The 23788-nt window shown below is 38.1% G+C and overlaps 1 protein-coding gene across 3 annotated transcripts in view; it reads right to left on the reverse strand.

Annotated features, from left to right (window-relative positions):
• The window catches only part of SEL1L2 (SEL1L2 adaptor subunit of SYVN1 ubiquitin ligase), a 122005-nt gene that overhangs the window by 48325 nt on the left and 49892 nt on the right, over nucleotides 1-23788 (reverse strand). For 2 of the 3 annotated variants that reach the window (XM_082428609.1, XM_082428608.1), the window contains exons 4-5: nucleotides 15981-16083; nucleotides 9807-9969 (exon numbers count right to left, since the gene is read on the reverse strand). In XM_082428609.1, the coding sequence (XP_082284735.1) occupies nucleotides 9807-9969; nucleotides 15981-16083 (266 nt within the window). The remainder of the gene's footprint in view (nucleotides 1-9806; nucleotides 9970-15980; nucleotides 16084-23788) is intronic. The other variant, XM_082428607.1, reaches the window with a different exon arrangement.

The following is a 23788-nucleotide window of genomic DNA, read 5'->3' on the forward strand; positions in this document are numbered from 1 at the left end:
TGGACATATATACACTACCAAATGTAAAATAGATAGCTAGTGGGAAGCAGCCACTTAGCACAGGGAGATCAGCTTGGTGCTTTGTGTCCACCTAGAGGGGCGGGATAGGGAGGGTGGGAGGGAGACACAAGAGGGAGGAGATATGGGGATATGTTTATGTATAGCTGATTCACTTTGTTTTACAGCAGAAACTAACACAGCATTGTAAAGCAAGTATGCTCTCAAAAAGATGTTAAAAAAATTTTTGGGAAGATGGAATTATGAAAAATGACAGAAGGTAGTGGAACAAAAGGGTGAATACATTGTTCAATAAAGTTCTTGGTGAAAATGAAAAATGTGTCTTTTATTTTTACTGAGAAAACTGAAGGCACTTTTTGTCCCACCCAATATAATGTATTTGAGCATATGTGGATTTCTGGTGTCAGTAGGGGTGTCCTGGAACCAATCCCCCACGGATCCCAAGGGCCTACTGTACCACATTGACAGAATAAAGGGGAAAAAACTGATCATTTCAGTTGATGCAGAAAGAGCATTTGACATAATTCAACACCTTTTTATAATAAAAGCACTAAACAAATTAAGAATAGAGGAAAATTACTTCAACATAATAAATACCATGTATAAAAAGCCCACAGCTAACATCGTATGTAATGGTGAAAAACTGAAAGCTTTCCCTTTAAGATTAGGAACAAGGCAAGGAGGCGTACTCTCATCACCTCTGTTCAACATGGTACTGGACGTTCTAGCTAGAGGAGTTAGGCAAGAAAAAAAAAAAAAGACTTCTAAATTGGAAAGGATAAGTAAAATATTCTTTGTTCACGAATGACATAATCTTATATGTAGAAAACCCTAATGATTTCACAAAAAAACTGCTAAAACTAATAAATTCAGCAAAGTTGCAGGATACAAAAGCAACACAAAAAACAAATAGCTTTTCTATACATTAACAATGAACATTTAGAAAAGGAATTTAACTGTCCATTTTACAATAGCATCAGAAAGAATAAATACTTAGGAATAAACTAACCAAGGAGGTGAAAGACTTGTACACTGAAAACTATAAAACAATGCTGAAAAAATTTAAAAAGACATAAATAAATGGAAAATAGTCTATGCTTATATATTGGAAGACCTAATATTGTTAGAATGTACCCAGAGAGAGTACAGATTCAGTGCAACCTCTATCGAAGTCTCAATGTCATTTTTGCACAAATAGAAACAACCATCCTAAAATTTATAGAGAATCTCATATGGAAGCTCACAAAATAGTTGATCTATCTTGAGGAAAAAAAACCCAAAGCTAGATGTCTACAGTAATTCAAAACCCTATGGTACTGGCATAAAGCTACAGTAATTCAAAACCCTGTAGTTCTGGCATAAAGACAGACATATAGACCAATGGAACAGTGTAGAGAGATCAGAAATAAACCCTCGTATATATGGTCAAGTGATTTTCAACAAGGATGCCAAGGCATCTGGTGCTTCTGAGAAAAGTACAATCTGCCCTTTTAATTCTGAATGTTATTGTCTTTGTTCCAGTTACTATGGCTGTGTAACAAATTAACAGGAAACTTGGTGGCATAAAATGACTATTTATTATGCTAAGGGTTCAGTGGGTCAGGAATTTGGCCAAGGTAGAGTGGGGATGGCTTTTCTCTGATCCATGATATGGGGGCCTTAGTTGGAAGACTCAAAGGCTAGGGATGCAATAATCTGAATGCTGGTTCATTCACATGTCTGGCAGTTGATGCTAGCTGTTTGTTGAGACCTTAGCAGAGACTAATGGCCAGAACAGCAACATGGGGCCTCTCCTATTGTATGAGCTTCCTCACAGCATGGTAGCTGGGTTCCAGGAGTGAGCATCCTGAGAGAGGGGGAGCCAGGCAGAGCTGTATCCTTTTTATGACTTAGCCTTCAAAGTGGTGTAGCAATACTTACAGCAAACTCTATTGTTTGAAGTAGTCACAAGCCCACCTGCATACAAGGAAAGGGAAAATAGACTCTACTTTTTGATGATGTTGATTAGGGGTCTGAAATAGCATGTGGACTGGAAATATTGCTGTGGCCATTTTGGGGGGAAAATGCCATACTGCTCAACAAAAGCCAGAAGAGTGTGGAGATATTCCACTTCCTCTTAGTTATTAATCTTCAAGTCTAACACCTATTCCATCTGTGTATTCTTTTTAGTACAGAATATTTCGAATATGAAAAAGTAAATAAAGTAATATAAAAAACCCATGATCCATCACCCAATCATTATCCATTATCAATTTGGCCAATCTGGCTTCATTTATACCCATACTGATTTTCTCTGGCCATCCAGTTTATTTTGAAGTAAATCTTGGACAATATATATTTCATCTGTAAATATTTCAGTATGTGCCTCTACAAGAAAGAACCTTTAAAAAACAAAATCATAATACCATTTTTCACTAAAAACATTAACATAAATTTGTTAATATCATTAGTCAGTATCTATATCTACCCAACTGCCTTATAAATGTTCTTTATTTTTCTTTTAACTTTTTCTCTTCTTTTTTTAACAGTTTGTTTGAATTGGGATCCAGATATGGCCAATAGATTGCAACTGAGTGGGAAGTCTCAAGTCTTTTTTAATATCTAAGTTTCTTATCCATGTCTTTTCTCCTTGTAATTTTTCGTTGTTGTTGAAAAAACCAGTCACTCCTCCTATAGAGTTATACTTAGCCTGGATTTTGTTGATCACAATACTGTATTTTCTACAGGCTGGCAGTCAGATTTAGAGGCTTGATCAAACTTAGGTGTAATGTGTTTGGCAAGACTGTCTCATAGGAAGTGTTATGTATTTCCATCAGGAGGTATATAGTTTCTTGTTTCTGCTTTGTGATGTTAGCAGCCAGTAATGACCACTGCGTAGGTCCATTGACTTATTAGGGGTGGCAAAAAGATACCATTCTAATTCTGTGATTTCTTCTTCATTTATTAGCTGGAATAATTTTATAAAGAAAAACTTTCCTTGGTCTCCTATACTCTGAGATATAGTTTGTGAAGAATAGTCAATAAATGTTTGAACCTGTCCATTTACCAGTTTTCAAAATAATGAGAGTTGGTTCTCTAACATCCTCCAAAGTGATTAAAGAGTGCTGTTTCTAAGTATCATTATGAACTAGTGGATTTAAGTACATTTGAGGTATTTCAATCCATTGTGGTCATTATTCATCTTCGTGCTCAATTGTTCCAGCTTTAGTAATTTGTGCTTGTTTGAGCTGCCCGACAAGGGATTGAACCCAGGCCACCGCAGTGAAAGCGCCGAGTCTTAATCACTGGACCACCAGGGAATTCTCAATCCTAGTATTTTCTGACAGCGTCCTTGCCATCAAGTAGGATAGGATGTTTCAACATCATCTTGTACATTTCTTGCCCCACACCCGGAATTTGACATTTTCCAAAGATTCTGCTTTCTTTTCAGTGGGAGAGGACTTCTGTTGTTAAGCATAATTCCTTTTGAGAGGGAGAGTTAATATCTAAATTTAACTTTTTATATATTTGTTATCAAATTAAGAGATGTATATGTATTAAAAATTAAAATTCCAATACTTCTGAGGGCTTAAAATACAAATATCAATGCCCTGCTCCTTTCTAGGCTACTCCCTACTTGTCTCCTCAGAGATAACCACTTTTAATTATTTTAGCTGTTTTCTTCTAATAATTACTACCATTAGGACTCCTGATAAGTTGCTACTACTTGCTGTTAATTTATATATTTCGCACATTAGCTATAGATTTGCTAGATGATAGATGATGATTTAGGTCATCTACATCACTTTATTTTTTCTCCTTCCTCCTCTTCTCAATAGAGTCATAACACTATTTTTTGTCAGAACATAATTGTAATAGTCTGTTTTGGTGTTCCTAATATTTTCAAGTTGCTACTCATTTGTAGCTTTATTATTCCTATCACCATTTTTACAAGTTCATTCTACACTCTTATGCAAATCATGGGTAATATGCCTTTCTTTCTATGCTTCAAATTAAAAACAATTTGGTACTAGCCATTCAGCTTAATAGCTGATGGAATATTTGAAGAGCACAGGGTCATAGGCAGCGTCTTGAGGCGGATTACCAGACTTGCTTTCACCTTGGCATCAACCTATTAGTCTATACTCTTTATTTACCATTATCAAAGCCCACGTTTCTACTTTTTCATCTAGCTCATGAGAACATGATGCAAGACTTTGTTAAATGTCTCCCTAAAATCAAGATACAACAAGGTCTGATAATTCCATCAAAACAGAAAATGAATAATTTCTTAAACTTTTTATTAAAATTTCAAGGATAAAGAACTATCTTACTTTTTAAACCAGGGAATTGACTGCAGAGTTCAGTTCTTAAAAGCATAATAGCTCTAACATGTGGTTTATAATTTGTAATCTACTTAATCCATGAACTAAAAAAAAAATCTAAGATTCTGCCAATTCCTCTTTAGTCTCAAAGGCTCCCTTTTCAGGAAAGTTGATCATAAAAGCTGTTATTACAAATGGAAAGCATCTGGAATCCTGGTACTCCTCTAACCCTTGTAGTTATATTTTAAATGGCTAAATTGGCTCCTTGTAAAAATATCTTTAGCCAATATTATTGGCTAAATAATTTATTTTTCTTGCAACTCTTAGCAATTTTTGATTCTGCTCAATTTAGAATCTTGTTTGTTTATGTAGAAACTTTGATAGTATACAAATATACTGACCTTTATATAAGAAAATGAAGATATGTTCTATTCAGTTGAGCTTGTATTATAAGATGCTTTCACCAACAGTGTATCATTTTGTGCAGAGCCTACCACACTTTTCGGCCTGATCCTCTTGGAGAAAATTGTGAGGTCGTGAAGTTGTGTAGTGGATTGTGCGGGAGTTAATTTCCATCCTGTGATTGGGATGGAGAGCTTTCTCTGTATAAAGCTCATTCTATAAAGTAAGGGCTAAAACCATGATTTTCCCAGCCTCAAATAATCAACTCAAAGAGAATGCTTCCTCCCTCTTTAGCAGAAAAATAACAATGGATGATCTTGAATTAATTCTCTGGCGGGCTTAACTTTTTTTTTTTTTTCCCACTGCTTAAAGCATGGCAGGCACTAGAGGAAGACAAAAGATGTTATGGCCTGTCATGTAGTAAATATGCCAATTATAGTCAGGGCTGTCCTGTTTCTTTACACTTAGGCATTGTTACCTAACAACTTTACAGTAATCAGGTTTTGGTCTTTGGTCTTTTCTGAGATAAGGCTGAGGTGAAATGAGATGGATTATAGAATGATTAAATCTTAATCCAGAAAAAAAATGCTGTGAGTTGAAGAGAAGCTACACTATAGTGATGACATCAGTGATACTTTCAGTGGTTTTAAAAGGTCAAGCTCTGCAAATTAGATTTGTTTATAAGACTCTGAACTCAACCATTGTGCTGTGTTGTAGTCACTGGGATTTGAATGGAAAGAGTTAAGTGTAGAGGGTATTTTAGTATATTTCAAAGCAAATTACTCAGGTTCCACAATAACAACTTAAAAATTAAATGTTCCCCCTTTTTCTCTTTATATAAGGAATTATTAAAAGAGAAAAAAGATTACGCATTTAATTATTATAATTGTTGTACGGGGCTTGAAAGCATCTGTGGTCATTACTTTTAGCTCAAATTGCATGCCAAACAGAAGTGTGAATCAACCCTGATGGAAAACTCAGATCCTTTTTGCACCCTTAATACAAAAAGATGACTAACGTCAAAAAGAAATGCTCTACACAGGTAATCCTAGAATTATCAAAGTGAGTATTTGATACTAAAAATGATTTTTTTTTCAGTAGTAGCACAGTGCTAATAATCATTACGGTGATTAAGTTTTTTAAGGTGATACAATGTGAATGATCCATTTCTTTTTTTTTTAATTTTTAAATTTTATTTTATTTATTCTGTTATACAGCAGGTTCTTATTAGTTATCCATTTATGATCCATTTCTTGATTCTTAAAGCAAATGAGGTTTAAACCCTACCTTCTTGTTTGGCAAATTAACAGACAAATTTTCTATTGAAACAGTTCATCAGTATCAAGAAAAGAATGAGTCTTTCTAATTCTGAATCTCTGCTTCCTTAAATGAGGATCAGAGAAATAAAAAATACATAATTTATCTACCTCCAGCTGGTATACTACAATATCTTATGACATCCTCTAAAATATGGCTTATTTTTGTTTGCTCTTTCCTCAATTTTCACCATTTTCATGAAGACTACACCATTAATGAATAGTTTTCATTATTTGGAAGGTACAGATTCTTTGCAAATCAATTCAATGGACTCTGTTCACAATCTTATTTGCTTTTATTGCCCTTATTGGGATTTCTTTTAGTTTATTTGGATTTTTTGTGAGATGAACCATTCAAGGTGCATGAAAAGAAATAAGTATGCCTCTTTTCCTCCATCCAGCTTTCCTTTTATACATAGCCTGAAACTGCATTTCTTCCCCCACCCCCTCAATGCCTGCATGAATCTGAGTTCATATCTTTTTTGTTTTCTTTGTTAAATCAGGTCTCTACTAGTCCTCTGGCACTCCAGGCTTCTCCCATCTATAACATTTCAGTATTTCCGATTGTTCTTATACTTTTCCCCCAGAGATAGGTGTCTTCATTCTCACTTTCTCTCTATCTTTATGTCTATCTTTCTCACTCTCTTTCATTATCATTCTCAGTATACATTTCAGCTTCTTCAGCCACATTTCTGTTGCTACGTTGTCCTCTCAGTTCCCAGCAATATTTCCTAGCAGTGCGGCTGGATTCCTGTATCAGGCTGGCACAAACAGCCTGAGAAGAAAGGTGGTCACCTGGCCAGTCCTGTTAAAGAGCCGTGATCAATATGGCACATGGCCAGCCTTGTCGCAGCAACCAGCCATCAAACAAAGCATTGTTTGTACCACGGAATATCTTTAATTGTTCTTTGTACAAGGAGATAAATCAACTGCAAGAGGACTTGCTATCAGAAACAGATTTTCCTATAGTGATGAGAGGGATGATAGTTAATTTCAGAATAGAATCCAGCTGTAGCACTGGAACAGGGTCCTGTAAGCTCCCTGCCCATCCAGATAACACTTTGGCTGCAAGATCACGGGGAGCTGAAGGGAGGAGGGGGAAGTCCAAGTGAAGAATACGGGTGTTCAGGTTGTCAGGAACAGCATAAGAGGAGCTTGGGGCAGAGACTTTTTCCAACCACTGTTGTAGCATTTCAATAAACAGTGTGGCTGAATTTTGCATATCAGGTCAATGTCAGCCTTTCAGGTGATAAGTCTGTCCTCACCCACATTTTGTCTTCTTGTCCTCCTGAGACCAAACACACATAAATAGACAGGAGGTCTGGGGCCATGCGATAGAACAATTCTAACTAGAGTATGTGGAGTGAAACTCTGACTTCAGCTCTAAAATCCATATGTTTTATGTACCAATTATGTTAATTTGGAATTTTTTTTTCTGAGAGTAGTACTTTGACCCTTGCATCAAATACTTTATTCAAATATGGGCAAATCCTTCATGTTGCCTGTATCCAATATTCTAGACTGGGAGCAAATGTCGCTTCTTCCTTGAAGCCTTCCCTACCTGCCTCAGGCAAAACCAGTCAGACCCTTTTCTGTGCCTAAAACACTTTATACACACCTTAACTCTAGTCCACCTAAATTATGCTGAAATTATTTGTTTATATTTCAGATTGGCGCATAAGGACTTTGGCCTATTAATCTTTTTCTCCCCATCAACAGGATTATGTGTGGTACATAGTAAGTGTCCAAGAAACAACTGTTGACTTAATTAATTAATTAATATACCCACTAACAAATAAAGCACATATTCACTAGTTGGAAAGGAATTAGGTGACATTATTTGTTGTGGTGGTCATGATGGTAACATTTGGTCTGTTTTGGAACTTTATATTTTTGATTAACCAAATATGGGATATATTCACAGGGAAAGATATCTGTGATATATTATTAAGTGAGTAAAGAGCAGATTAGGAAACAGCAATTAAAGTATGTCTCATTTTTGTAAAAAATTTTCTACGTACTTATAGGAAAAATTCTAGAAGAATAATAGTAAGAGTAATAATTGCATTTATATCATTTATGATGAATGATTATAAAGTTCCAGGTATGGAATTAAGTGCCTTCACACATTATTTTAATCCTCACAACTCCATTAATTCATTCATCATGAATTAATTCAGCATTCAACTAATATTTTTTGTCCCAGGCACTGCACTAAATTTTTAGAGATATAGCAGTGAACCAGATAGACATAGAACCTGGTGTTTTATCATTATCCTAACTCTACAGGTGAAAATTAGAGAGGTTACCCCACCCATTAGAGTTCCTCTCATCCAACTTCTGGTTCAAATAAATATGCAGACTCACAAGACTCCCACAGGCTACACATGCCACCAGTCTCTTCAGGTAGATGTAGCACAGGAATCACAGTTTGCCAGCAGGGCAGCATCAGGCCTCCCTTCTGTGGGAGTCCTTTCAGCAGGTCACATAGTCCTCCAGCAGCCCTCATCTTTGGTCCCTCAGATGACTCAGACACAAGGGGATGAGATCCACATTGGGTGGTGCAAGAGGCACCCTGACATAGAAGTCTCATATTCCCCCTGTAACAACTCCATAGGCATAGTGTCCAGGATTCCGGTAAGAATCATCACCACCATCAGGTATTTATAGTTCATAACAGTTTCTCCCAGTCCAAAGGTAGTTTACCAAGTAGAGGTCATTTCAACAATAAGCAATACTACCTAGAAACATAGTTAACATTTCACCCCTATCATATTACCAGGGAAACAGAAGTAGAGAGTGAACCAAAGGTCAAATTGTCATGCAGAAGAAGGGGAAAGGGTTTTGTTAAGTAGTTATCCAATAAGCAAGTGGTAGAGTGCATTTGAACTTAGATCTGCCTGACTCCAAAGCTTAGCTTCTACACTTTACTGGATGGAAGCAAAAATGATCTATGGGAAAAGCTTTTAGACAACTTTTAGTGTCTTCCTCATAATTTCTGAATTCGCTGGTTTTTATTGTAATCAGCATAAATTTCTTTTGTGATCAGAAAGAAATGTTTTCATTAAGAAGACCAGCAACATGAAAACATACTTTTGCTATAGCATTAAGTGAAAGCAGCCAGAAACAAAATGATACATCATAATCATAATACATGTGATTATGATGATGTTTTTAAGAAGAAAGATGCACAGAGGAAGAATCCAAACAGAAATGCAAAGCAGTCCTAACAGTAGTTGAGTCAGGATGGTTGGCTTGTGAAGGACTTTTTTTTTTTTTCCTGTTTTCCAGATTTTCTATGAAATGCTTATGTTATTCTTAGAATAAAATGAAATACACATATTAAAATAGAAAAGGAAATATATATAGCTTATAAAATATTTGAAGTGTAAAAACCAGGCATCCTAAGGTAGGCGATTTAGTTCCATATTTCTTTGCATAGGTGAATATACTTTATATAAAATTTAACTATGTTAGGGCTTCAGAGTTCTCACATTATTTCAGAACACACACATGGACGTGGATGGTGGGAAGGTGGATTAGAGAGCAGCTCTGCTCCATTCCTGAAAGTCACTCAAGAGCTGGAAGAATTTGCCCCGGGCTCCTGGTCTTTCCTGCCCTGACGGGAACATTATACTCAGTGCATTACAGTAACTTTCCTAGGCCTGGGCTCATGCAGTAGAGGCTCAGCTCCTCTCACATGTTATTTGCCTATAATTATTTCAGGATGTAGCTATTTAAAGTTTAATTTTCTTTCAAAACTCACGTTTTGGGCTTTATATGACCCTTCTTTAGCCAAGGACTCGTATAATTGGATAGCTGCTGTTATGTTTTGCATGCCAAAATTTCCAAATAGCAAAGCATCAGCCATTTTCTCCATAGCTTTCAAGTTTCCCATGTCAGATGCTTTAGCAAAGAGTTTGTAGGCTCTGTTTGAAGAATACGAAGTTAGAAATGTGATTATCAAAAATGAAACTTGCTGCTCCCCCCTTCACACTGCTTCTCTCTGACAAGTAGGACCTGGCTGATGTTGCTACTAACAATACCGTTTGGCTAAAGTCCATTACATTTCTAGACCAGTAGATTTTTTTCAGCCCTAGGTCAGTCTAAGATTATAATTTCAAATATATCTGACAAATAATGAAGCTGTTCAAAAGTAGAAATATTTAGGCTATATCATGCTTATAAGCTTATTCAAGCTTATAGACCAAGTGAAGTGAAAAATTGGGGCACTTGTCTTAAAATAGTGAACTCTCCCATGGCAACTCCCATTAATTATGAGTATTTGATTTATAAAATGAACTCTGAAATACATAACAATATAATCAAAATCAATTAAAAATAATAAAAACTGGAATGTCGCATCTTGGAAGTTACTATCATGAGAACAGTTCCTTTATATTCCAAAATAAATTTCTAAAACAGAACATATTATTCAGCACAGCAAAGACAGACTGTGTGGGAAAACAATAACCAAACAAAACCTTTATGGCTTTTAGGGCTCTAGAGTCTGAATACCTGGGTTCAAATCCTGGCTCTACCACTAATTTAGTTTGAGAGCTTTGGGCAAGTTACTTAACTTCCCTGTGCCTCTCTCATCTATGGAATGGGGATAATAAGAGCACTTACTTCATAGGGTTGCTGGGAAGATTCAATTGAGATAATCCATGTGAAGTGCCTGGCATACTGCCTGATACAGTGTAAGCACTCAATAAATTTAGCTAATATTATTATTACTAGGACTATTGCATAGATTCTAAAGTTTTATAGCATCGTACTTTTTCTCCTATAATTAGTGGGTAAATCACGTAAAGTTTAGTGATTACCAAAATAGATGCCAGAGGATTGCCTCACAGTGCATTTTATGAATCCTGGTCAGAAGTCACCCGGACCTGATCTGTGTAGCAAGGTATGATGGAGAGACTTGCAAGGTCAAAACTTGTGTTGGAGACAGAGAGTGCTTTGGGGATTTATTTTTACTCTTATAACTTCCTTTTTGGTAGCAGTAAGATCAGTCAAGCCTGTGACCTTGACTCAAATACAGGAACAAACACACAAATCTACCACAGCTACCAATTCAGAAGGATCAGGAGACTCAGCTTTATATACCCCTACCCATGCTGATTCTAGAATAAGCTGCTCTTGATCAAAAGCTGGAGCAGAACAGAATGGGCCAAAAAGGCCAGGATGAGTGACATCCAGGTACGCATTAGGGTCCTGGATGGCAAACAGAGAGTAGACTCCAGTGGGACAAAAAGAAGCCAGGGGATCAAGCAAGAAATTAGCCATGGTCAAAGCAAGCGGAGGTTCTGGGGACCAGAAGGCAAATAATAAAATAGAAGGTCTCAAAGGTCAATGAATTCAAATGTCTGGCATCAAGGGATGGGCATGGCAACAGGATACAGACTCCTGGGAGCTCTTCTGTCACATGGCTTGCTGCTGCAGCCACATAGCCTGCTGGGACTAGAAGGGCACCGACATGGTCCAGGGCAGAGAAACCTGAGATGGGCTGTAGGGGTCAGCAGTATATCCAGTCGCTGGTCCCAGGGGGCAGCAAAGTTTGCAAAACCAACCCCTCTAGGTGTCTTTGATTCTGAGGGAGGGGTGGGTACTTAGGTCCCCTGTCAGGAAAGTCCAAGGTGATATATGGAATACCAGAAGCAGGACCAAGGGCAGGAGAAAGGTGTTGGTAAAGTCTGTGGGATTAAGATCTGGACTGCAATCCCCAAGAGTGAAAAAGTAGGAGAAACTGGGCTGCAGGGGCAGATCTCCAAAAGAAAGTTCAGTTAGGTATCTGGATTGTCTCTAAAGGATCCGACATTGGATGCTCGGGTGGGTGCTGGGGAAGGAGGAGGCTAAATGCATCTCTAGGACACATCAGAAACTTGGTGTGGGGCAGCAGCTTATCTTCACAGCTTCTTCACTGATGGGGAGTAATTCTTAATGACAGTTAACCCGGGATGTCATAGAGGTTTCTTGACTCCTTCAGACAAGTTTGTGTTTCCCTGACATATGCTTGCTTAATATCTGTACTTCTAACAGCACTGACTTGTTCAACAATTTTCCTTTCCTATATATGAAGAGACTGAATAAATGAATTAGACCAAGATGTGGGTGTGGATGAGCCAAAAATTCTACTAGCCCCTCTAACTTATGCTACCCTCATCTGAGAAGCGGTGAAGCAAGGAGGGGGGAGGGTAGAAGATGAATAGGAGGGATATGATTCCTCTTTGGTCTGACCAGAATCTTAAAGATGGCTATATTAGATGTAACTGGCTTAAGTGGAGAGCAGACCATCCTGAAAACTGAAGGAATTTCGCCCATCTTGCCCACAAACTCCTAGGGTCTTTTGTTATGAACATATTTGGTTTCAGGTCTCAACTGCTACACATGCTGAAGGGTCAGGAGACTCAGATTTATGTACCCTCTCATGTATCTATGCTGCTACAGAAATAAGCTGTTCTTCTCGGGTTCTTGGGCAAGGACTGGAGCAGGATAGACTGGGAAAGAATAACCTGAGATTGAATGACACCAGGTAGGCATGAAGGTTCCTGCACTGCTGCATGGCCCTGCACTGAAGGGCTGGGTTTTCTCCCCATCCTTTAAGCCAGAAAGGAAGGCACGCATCAAGGTTAAGCAGAACCTTCTAAGAGTAGTTTTGTCCCATCAGGCTGAATCTAGGGTTTCCTTGGACTTGATGGGGCCCCTCATCTTGGGTTCACCTGCTATAGACAGAGCTAGTCTGAAATCTCAGAGAACAGCCCTTCTCATTGTTCTCTCATCTAGCCTGGCCAGCTTGAGAAATCCTATCCTTACTCATTCACTCAGTGGCACCCGAGTGAGCTGACTTCCCCATCAGGCTGGATTGTAGTTTGGGGTCTGATTTAACTCCATCCCCATCATGAGAGCCCCCAGGAATGCTCAGCATGAGCCTTGAGTTTTGCTGAGGATGGTTTCCTTTGCTCTTATAAAGAGCTTCTAATTTAATTTTCCCTAGAGAGAGGACCAAATCCCTTACTTCCTTCTTCTTGTCACTTTGGAAAAATCAGAATCTTTTTGACCTTCCATTTCCTCCTCCATAATTTGGGGATAATAATTTATGTCTTACAGTATCATTGTGAGCAATGAGTAATATCCCACACATAAATGCCTACAACATTAACACAAAGAAGGAGCTTGAAAAATGGACGTTGTGATGTTTTTATAACCAGGTTCACAGTTGAGTGTCCCACCCCCACCCTCATCCTCTACACTCTTACGCTCTTCTCAAAGGCTTTGAGTTTTCAGAAAGAATTCATGGACTCTGCTGCTGCCTGCCTCGGGCTGGTTACCACAGCTCTGGGATGCTTCCCGTGGGGCTGGTATGCCTAATTTGTGTGAAAACAAAATAAGTCTCCTTGTCGGGGGGTTCAGAGTCCATTCTTTCTATTATGGTTCAAGACACACTTGCCTTCTCTTCCACACCTTCCACTTACCATTTAGAGGACTAGAGATAAAAATAACAAACACTGAGCAGAAGCAAGAAAAACTACAATCCTGCAGCCTGTGGACCAAAAACCACAGTTACAGAAAGATAGACAAGATGAAAAGGCAGAGGGCTATATACCAGATGAAGGAACAAGAAAAAGCCCCAGAAAAACAACTAAATGAAGTGGAGATAGGCAACCTTCCAGAAAAAGAATTCAGAATAATGATAGTGAAGATGATCCAGGACCTCGGAATAAGAATGGAGGCAAAGATTGAGAAGATGCAAGAAATGATTAACAAAGACCTAGAAGAATTAAAGAACAAACAAACAGATGAACAATACAATAACTGAAATGAAAACTACACTAGAAGGAATCAATAGCAGAATAACTGAGGCAGAAGAACGGATAAGTGACCTGGAAGACAGAATGGTGGAATTCACTGCTGCGGAACAGACTAAACAAAAAAGAATCAAAAGAAATGAAGACAGCCTAAGAGACCTCTGGGACAACATTAAACGCAACGACATTCGCATTATAGGGGTCCCAGAAGGAGAAGAGAGAGAGAAAGGACCAGAGAAAATATTTGAAGAGATTATAGTCGAAAACTTCCCTAACATGGGAAAGGAAATAGCCACCCAAGTCCAGGAAGCGCAGAGAGTCCCATACAGGATAAACCCAAGGAGAAGCATGCCAAGACACATAGTAATCAAACTGGCAAAAATTAAAGACAAAGAAAAATTATTGAAAGCAGCAAGGGAAAAATGACAAATAACATACAAGGGAACTCCCATAAGGTTAACAGCTGATTTCTCAGCAGAAACTCTGCAAGCCAGAAGGGAGTGGCATGATATATTTAAAGTGATGAAAGGGAAGAACCTACAACCAAGATTACTCTACCCGGCAAGGATCTCATTTAGATTTGATGGAGAAATCAAAAGCTTTACAGACAAGCAAAAGCTAAGAGAATTCAGCACCACCAAACCAGCTCTACAACAAATGCTAAAGGAACTTCTCTAAGTGGGAAACACAAGAGAAGAAAAGAACCTACAAAAACAAACCCAAAACAATTAAGAAAATGGTCATAGGAACATACATATCGATAATTACCTTAAACGTGAATGGATTAAATGCCCCAACCAAAAGACATAGACTGGCTGAATGGATACAAAAACAAGATCCATATATATGCTGTCTACAAGAGACCCACTTTAGACCTAGGGACACATACAGACTGAAAGTGAGGGGATGGAAAAAGATATTCCATGCAAATGGAAATCAAAAGAAAGCTGGAGTAGCTATACTCATATCAGATAAAATAGACTTTAAAATAAAGAATGTTACAAGAGACAAGGAAGGACACTACATAATGATCAAGGGATCAATCCAAGAAGAAGATATAACAATTATAAATATATATGCACCCAACATAGGAGCACATCAATACATAAGGCAACTGCTAACAGCTATAAAAGAGGAAATTGACAGTAACACAATCATAGTGGGGGACTTTAACACCTCACTTACACCAATGGACAGATCATCCAAAATGAAAATAAATAAGGAAACAGAAGCTTTAAATGACACAATAGACCAGATAGATTTAATTGATATACATAGGACATTCCATCCAAAAACAGCAAAAAAAAAATAAAATAAAATAACAAACACTTATCTCCTTATTACTAAGGACATTGTTCTAAGAGCTTGATTGCATTATCCAGGGCACGAAGCAGTTAAGTAACTTGCTCAGGATCACACCAGTAATGGCAGAGCCAGAGTTTGATCCCAAGGTTTTAACTAGAGACTTGATAGGACCTCAAGTTGTGCCCCTCTCCTGGGGGGAGAAGATATTTCTGCCTCCCATTTAGACAAAGTCGACAAGTGAAAAGAGAAACAATGGGCATGGTGTGAGACCATGTGGCCACGGCTTGGTCACCTCCCAGCTGTGCATTTGTGATCACCTCACTTTAACATCCTTGAATCTCTGTTCGCAACTTTTTAAAGGGGGAAAAATGAAACTCTTCTTAACTCATAAGTCTGTTCTGGGGATAAAATGGCATCACATACACGAAAGTGCTCTGAAAACCATAAAGTGATGTACAAATGCTGTTAGGCAGAATAAAGCATTCTAAAACAATAACTTCCCTAATTCAAATAATACATGTTTTATTTCATTTGAATCAATTAAAGCCAAAACAGAATATTTTTGCCTGAATGCTCAGATCAGTGCCTTCATTCTGCCTTTCATTTAATGTGTAGGGACCACAATTTCACACATAGTCCTTCCATTTGTAGGCTAGATAATTTGTAGGATTCTTTAAACACCATTTGATCCTTTTAAAAACAAAAGCTTACAGGCAAATAAGCTTACTTGTTATACCAATAAGCTTTTAATGACAAATTAGATTTTGGATTGTTCCTTTTTCTCAACCTGGAAATTGAACTTGGCTTAAGTAGCTGGATGGACTTACTCTGTTTTTTGTTTTCGGCTTTTAGACTGCTGGAGGATCTTGATGCCCATCTTAAAAAGCTGGTCTCCTTCATCTGTGAAAATTTTCTTTGTTTGCTTTTTTACTGTATATGGACCAACAAGGACAAATAACATTATTTTTGTGTTTTATATTTTAAAAATAATGTGCTGGAATATTAGTTTGGGGTTCTCTCTCATTTTCTAACTTCTGCATTTCAAGATCACCTCACCTTTGGTCAGATGGTAGAAGCTGCCTACAAAAGTACTCTCTTCCTCTCTTTTGTGAAAGGTCTTGGAGGGTAGAGGAGACAGACAGATGTTTCTGATGGTAGGAGGGAGAGAGGTGTTCCCGGTCTGGGAAGTGGGTACAAAGTCCTGCTAGCAGAAGACAGGAAGCAAGGCCTCCAAGGGAAGGGGTTGCCTGGTGTATTCTACAGGCTGGATCTTAGACACCAGGCTCTCAGCTCTCAGATCCCTTGTCTGAACCTTAAGATGTCATGAGCAATGGGCATCTATCTCCAAGATGACCACAGTGTACCTAGGATTGGAGGAGAGACTCTCCCTGAAAAATGTGCTCTGCCCAAGGATCCCTCCTCCTCCCCAGAACCTTTCTCAGACCTTTCTAGCCTGAGAATTGTTGGGGATGAGTATCAGGAATAAGAGGGCAGAGTACGTGTGCCAAGACACACTTTGGACCTTGGAGAAGACACACAGAGAGAGTATCAATAATAATTTGCCTTGTGGGATGGAGACTGAGAGTAAATTTTATAGTATTTAAGGAAAATAAAGAAACAGGAATTTACCTGCTACAATAATAATATTTTAAAACATTTATATAACAATTCACAATTTTCAAAACATATCACCAGTTTACAGATGGGGAAAGCTGGTTAGAAGGAGAGTCTGCTTTAGAGCCCCCACCCCAACACACACACACCCCTCCATAGTATCACAGTGCCTCTTGCAGTCCATTATGACACTCACTGAAACCTCTGATTAGGTGAACCACATCTGAAGTCATTTTATTTTATTTTTATTTTTTAACATCTTTATTGGAGTATAACTGCTTTACAGTGGTTTGTTAGTTTCTGCTTTATAACAAAGTGAATCAGCTATATATATACATATGTCCCCATATCTCCTCCTTCTTGTGTCTCCCTCCCACCCTCCCTATCCCACCCCTCTAGGTGGTCACAAAGCATCGAGCTGATCTCCCTGTGCTATGTGGCTGCTTCCCACTAGCTATCTATTTTACGTTTGGTAGTATATGTAAGCCCATGCCACTCTCTCACTTTCGTCCCAGCTTACCCTTCCCCCACACCCCGTGTCCTCAAGTCCATTCTCTACGTCTGCATCTTTATTCCTGTCCTGCCCCTAGGTTCTTCAGAACCTTTTCTTTTTTTTTAGATTCCATATATATGTGTTAGCATACAGTATTTGTTTTTCTCTTTCTGACTTACTTCACTCTGTACGACAGACTCTAGGTCCATCCACCTCACTATAAATAACTCAATTTCATTTCTTTTTATGGCTGTGTAATATTCCATTGTATATATGTGCCACATCTTCTTTATCCATTCATCTGTTGATGGACACTTAGGTTGCTTCCATGTCCTGGCTATTGTAAACAGAGCTGCAATGAACATTGTGGTACATGACTCTTTTTGTATTATGGTTTTCTCAGGGTATATGCCCAGTAGTGGGATTGCTGGGTCATATGGTAGTTCTAGTTTTAGTTTTTTAAGGAACCTCCATACTGTTCTCCATAGTGGCTGTATCAATTTACACTCCCACCAATAGTGCAAGAGGGTTCCCTTTTCTCTACACCCTCTCCAGCATTTATTGTTTGTAGATTTTTTGATAATGGCCATTCTGACTGGTGTGAGGTGATACCTCATTGTAGTTTTGATTTGCATTTCTCTAATGATTAGTGATGTTGAGCATTCTTTCATGTGTTTGTTGGCAATCTGTATATCTTCTTTGGAGAAATGTCTATTTAGGTCTTCTGCACATTTTTGGATTGGGGTTGTTTGTTGTTTTTGATATTGAGTTGCATGAGCTGCTTGTAAATTTTGGAGGTTAATCCTTTGTCAGTTGCTTCATTTGCAAATATTTTCTCCCATTCTGAGAGCTGTCTTTTCATCTTGTTTATGGTTTCCTTTGCTGTGCAAAAGCTTTGAAGTTTCATTAGGTCCCATTTGTTTATTTTGGTTTTTATTTCCGTTTCTCTAGGAAGTGGGTCAAAAAGGATCTTGCTGTGATTTATGTCATAGAGTGTTCTGCCTATGTTTTCCTCTAAGAGGTTTATAGTGTCTGGCTTTACATTTAGGTCTTTAATCCATTTTGAGTTTATTTTTGTGTATGGTGCTAGGGAGTGTTCTAATTTCATTCTTTAACATGTAGCTGTCCAGTTTTCCCAGCACCACTTATTGAACAGGCTGTCGTTTCTCCACTGTATATTCTTGCCTCCTTTACCAAAAATAAAGTGACCATATGTGTGTGGGTTTATCTCTGGGCTTTCTATCCTGTTCCATTGATCTATATTTCTGTTTTTGTGCCAGTACCATACTGTCTGGCACTGTAGCTTTGTAGTATAGTCTGAAGTCCGGAAGCCTGATTCCTCCAGCTCCGTTTTTCTTTCTGAAGATTGCTGAAGTCATTTTAAAGGAGAGGCATTCTGGGATTTGATGCCTCATTAACAAGACAACAAAGAACTTTTAAAGTGGTTCTTGTTTTTCTTCTTCCTGACAAGATATCAGAGTTGTCCACTTTCTTTTGTAAATTATAAAAAAACCCAAACACAAAAAACTTAAAAGCCACTTTACAATTATTTTGAATGCTTCAAGTTATCCAATCAATTTAGTAACACTGGACAAGTTTAGTGTCAAATATCTGCTTTGGGTTTTATATTACCTATACTTATGATTAAAGAGGAAAAATAATGGGAAAAATCTACTCATCTGTGTTTGGAATAGCAATTGCTCCTATTAACATGCTTTCAAAGAGTGAGAATAAATTTTGAAAGGTTGACTCTGCATCCATATACATATGAGAAATGATTTACCACTACAGATTTCTACCCATGGCTTTTACCTTTACGTGTAATTTTCTTTTTGGGTTTCCAAATGTATTAAAATACAAGTTTTCTTTAACACAAGAGGGCTCAATTATCAGAAAAAGTTATCTTGACAATGCTTTGATTTTCTTTTTATGGTTTAATGATTTCCAAATTTGGGGAAAATTACAGTCAGGAAATGATTTGAGGATTTGAGGAGACCATTCTGAAGTTGATGTAAAGGACCTTCACGACTCTGGAGTCCTTTGAACGGCCAACTGTTTTGTACTGGTAGGGGCTGTAAGGTGACTGAGAAGTGGTGGGGATGAGCATCAGGAATAAAAGGGCAAATAGGTGTGCCAGAGAAGTATTTAAGGCAGCAGTAATTGTGGAAAGTGCTCCAACTAGATGAATTTGTATTTCATTGTTTGTCAGAGATATAATTTGTAGAGAGTTCTAGACAGTTTATTACTTCTGCAGTCTTATTATCATTACTCCCTATCTAACTTGGGGACTGTTATGGGCTGAATTGTGTCCCTCAAAATTCATATATTGAAGTCCCAACCCCCAGTACCTCAGAATGTAACCTTATTTGGAGATGAGGTCTTTAAAGAAGTGATTAAATGAGGCCATTAGGGTGGGGCCCTAATCCAATACGACAGGTGTCCTTATAAGCAGAAGAAACACCAGGAGCGTGCGGGCACAGAAAAAAGATCATGTAAGGACACATTGAGAAGGTGACCCTTTGTAAGCCAAGGAAAGAAGCCTTAGAATGAAACCAACCCTGCAAACACCTTGATCATGGACTTCCAGCCTCCAGAACTGTGAGAAAATAAATTTCTGCTGTGTAAGCCACCTTGCGTATGGTATTTTGTTATGGCAGCCATAGCAAACTAATACTGATGCCAACTCCAGATCACAAGGAAAACAAGCTGCCCCTTCTCCCTGTGAGAATGGATGCACCCAAACTCAGCTTCTGCTCAGATCAGTGGGTACCTTCTAAAAGCAAGAGGGACTGAAATTTCCCATGGGCCCCCAAGGTCTCCAGGTGCTGGACATCTGACTTTCCCAGGCAGCTGGATGCCCAAGTAGCTCACCTCTGACAAGGTCACTTTCTCATGATTGTACTCAAAGTACAGTGTAGTAGGTAGACCTTGCATCTGTCCCAGATTACCTTTCTGTGAGATGGTGGGAGAAATGGGAATCTATGCCTTCTCCTGCTCATACTTCAGTTGTAAAATTCTCTAATCAAGTCTATTTCTTAATTCCTGTCACTTGCCATTGTGGAATTCATGCAGAATCCTCTTGTTCATAACGACTAGAAGCAAATCTTTAGAACAAAAATGGCCCACTTGCTTGTTTCAGATATTAATGAGAAGAAGGAAAGCTGGAGACAACTTGTTCTCTGTTATTCATATGTTTACTCGTTCATTTAATAGGTATGAACTGATACTCACCATGTGTTAGACACAATGCTAGATATTGTGTCTTAGCCTGGTGGAGACAAACATGTTTAACAAAAATTACAAGGCCATGTGGTAGGCACTACATAAGAAGGTGCTGTGGGAGTAAAGGAGGCTTCTTTGTTTGTAAGCAACAGAAACCCAATCTGATTGACTTAAGCCAAAGGAACTTATTAGGAGGTTCATAGAATCAATGGGGTTGATCAGGAATCAAAGTATCTCTGGAAGCAGAGGCAGACATTGCTACTGGGATGGATTAGAATCCAATCCTTTTAGGACCTTCCTCTCTCTGTTGAGGAAGACTCCATGATGAATCTGATGGGTCTAGCAGGGAAAACAAGGATTCTCATTACCTTCCTATAAAAATGTATCCATTGGGGAAGACCTAATTCCTCAGAGGAAACTGGGATGGTGAGAAGGGTAAAATGGATGATGGGAAGCCCACAAACAACAAACGCCCACCCACTTCATGCCCCTTACTCTGGCTTTGTGAAATAAAGAAATCTTCACAGATGAAATGGCACTTTAGATAGTTCTTAAAACGTAGGTAGGAATTTGTCAGGCCAAGAAGATGAAACTGGTGTTCTATTTGGAGGAAACAGTCTGTGCAAATGAACGGGGCGGGGGGTAGTGTATCTTGAAGAATGAGAGCTTGAGTGTCACAGCTGGTCATGCAGTCAAAGCTGGCTACGGAAGTAAGTGATACTGAGGAGAGTGGACAGAGGGGTGAAGAAGGAGAGGGAGGAGGGAACTGAGGTCATTGTGAAGGTGAAGGCAGGTTTGGTAGGAGAAAGAGAGAGAGACTAGAAGTGGCAGGAAGACGGCTCTGATCAGAGACAACTGTTTTGGAGTTTGGATAGAGACGAAGTTGATTGGAGTCAAGGAGGTCCAGCAAGTAAGGCAAGGTCTTTCAACATATATATTTAACCCTCCAAGGTGCTGGTGGCCTATAGCCATTGGCTGATTGATGTGGGAGTAAAGAAGCCCAGCCCCCTTGCCTGTGCAAAGGGGGCAGTCCTCCAGGGCAATTCGTTCTTCAAAGCCCTAAACTTCTCCTGAAACTCTATCTTTGCTCAGCTCCTTCCCTTGCCCTAGCCTGCATTCCTCACTTTCTTGTATGTTTCACCAGAAAATCTAGAACTTTAGATTTAAATTCAAGTATATAAATACCATTTAAATTATCTAGAAAAATAAAAGGAAAAAGAATACTAAGTTCATTATTTTGAATCTCAAATTATAGTTACATTGTGAACCACATAAAGGATCACTGAGAGTTAAAAGAATGTCTTGACATTGAGAGTTAAAGGAGATGAATATCTTTTAGTCTGACTAAAAATCAGGTGCTTTCACCATTAAAATGATACAAAAAGATAAAATGGAAAAATCTTTGCCCTGCAGAAAATCTTGCCTCCACAGACACTGCATCTATCTAATTTTAATTGTCTTTAATATAAACCAACTTCAGTTTCTGATTTTCTGAATAATGCATCAGAAGAGCTCTTCACATTTGCCCTTAATGTCTGCTAGAAAGACACAATCTAAGATAAGGAGGGAGAATAACGATCCATTTCTAAAAATAACATTCCATCCAAGAAAGAATGACTCAGCAGAGTTTAGTCAGATAAAGATGCGATCAACTCAAATACACTTGAATAGAGCACAGATATTTACAACAGTTAAGTTTATTCATTCTGTCCCCAGATTATTGTCCTCAGATAGCAATACCTCCAGTGGTATTTCTTAGAAATGGTAGACAAATTATCAGTAGAAAAAAATTTTTTTTCTCTTTAAATATCTACTAAGCAAAGCTTGAAATAAGAGGGATTCTGACATATAATTCACAATCTAAAACTCTTAATTTAGCAGGAAGAAATACGGGTTATAAAACAAGTGAAGAATCAAAAATAATATATATCTATAGTTATAGTTATAAATAGGAGCTAATATTTATAAAGCACTTGGGTCCCAGGCAATTTTCTCACTGACTGTAAAAGGAAGGCGCTATATCATTCCCAATGAGGTGATGTAGGCACAGAGAGGTTAAGTAACCTACCCAAGGTCATATAGCTGGTACCCAGTAGACAAGGATTCAAATCTAGGCAGTCTGACTCCAGAGTCTGTGCTCGTACTACTTCTTAGAGCTACACAATATGCAGACTCATGTGTTAAATGCCAAGTTACTATCAAATGATGAAAAATTTGAAAAATAGGTCCTAAATACATTTAAAAAATAAATTTATTGTAATTTGTTATAAATATTTTAAAGTTATTTATAGTAATACTTCATTTATCTGACATTATTGAAAAATATGTTTCATATAAATAATTTTCCCCATTGGATGAGTCATATTCCTTTTTATTTTGACTGTTTTCTGATGGAAATCTGTCTAAAAAGGATACAATATATTCCTCCACCTTCCCCAACAGAAGATAATGGGCATGGTGTAACCTGGTCTTGATGATTCAGAGCATCATTAGGCATACCTGACAATGCCCAGTCTGGTTGGTTTGGACAAGATTATGTAAGAAGACAGTGCTTGTGGGAGGCCTTGGATAATAGGAAGACTTTCAGTAATGAGTGGGAGCAGAAGGGGCAAGAGAAAGATGGTGACATGCTGTACCCATGTCCTCTGGGGTGGGCAAGAGTGCCTGCTGAAAGTGGCTGGGTTGACACTTAGCTGCACTTGCTAATTTGTAATACCTTAGGTCACTGTTTCCCAAAGGGTACATAAGATAATTTTAAGTGGTGCACACATAAACTTTAATAATTTGATAGTTAATATATTTAATGTATATTCACCTGTAAATTCCATTTGTGTCAAGTGATGCTAATTTCCATTTTTTTCTTTAAAAAATTAACCATGAAATATTTCAAACATATAAAAAAAATCCAGTAAATGAAACACACTATAACCCTCCCCCCTCACACACACAGTTTAACAGATGGTGACATTTTGCCTTGTTTGTTTCAGGTATCAACTCTAAGGAAACAGAATGTACAGAAACACCCAAGCCTCCTCCCAACATCCTTTCTCCTTGTTCCCTCTTCAGAGGGGTTATTGTCCTGAAGTTGCTATGTAGCTCTTTTACTACATATATGTACCCAATATTATTTCTATACTTTATATAAATAGCATCATACTGTATATACTTTTGCAACTAGGTTTTTCACTTTTTGAGATTTATTCATCTTGAGCCAAGCAAGCTTCATTCATTCATTTTAACAGCACCAACTGTCTGGTTAAAATTCTTTGTATGAATAATCTACTTTATGTATTCATTGCTTCATTA

The sequence above is a fragment of the Balaenoptera physalus genome, assembly GCF_965194825.1.
Source record: "Balaenoptera physalus genome assembly, chromosome: 16".
Taxonomy (NCBI): Eukaryota; Metazoa; Chordata; class Mammalia; order Artiodactyla; family Balaenopteridae; genus Balaenoptera; species Balaenoptera physalus.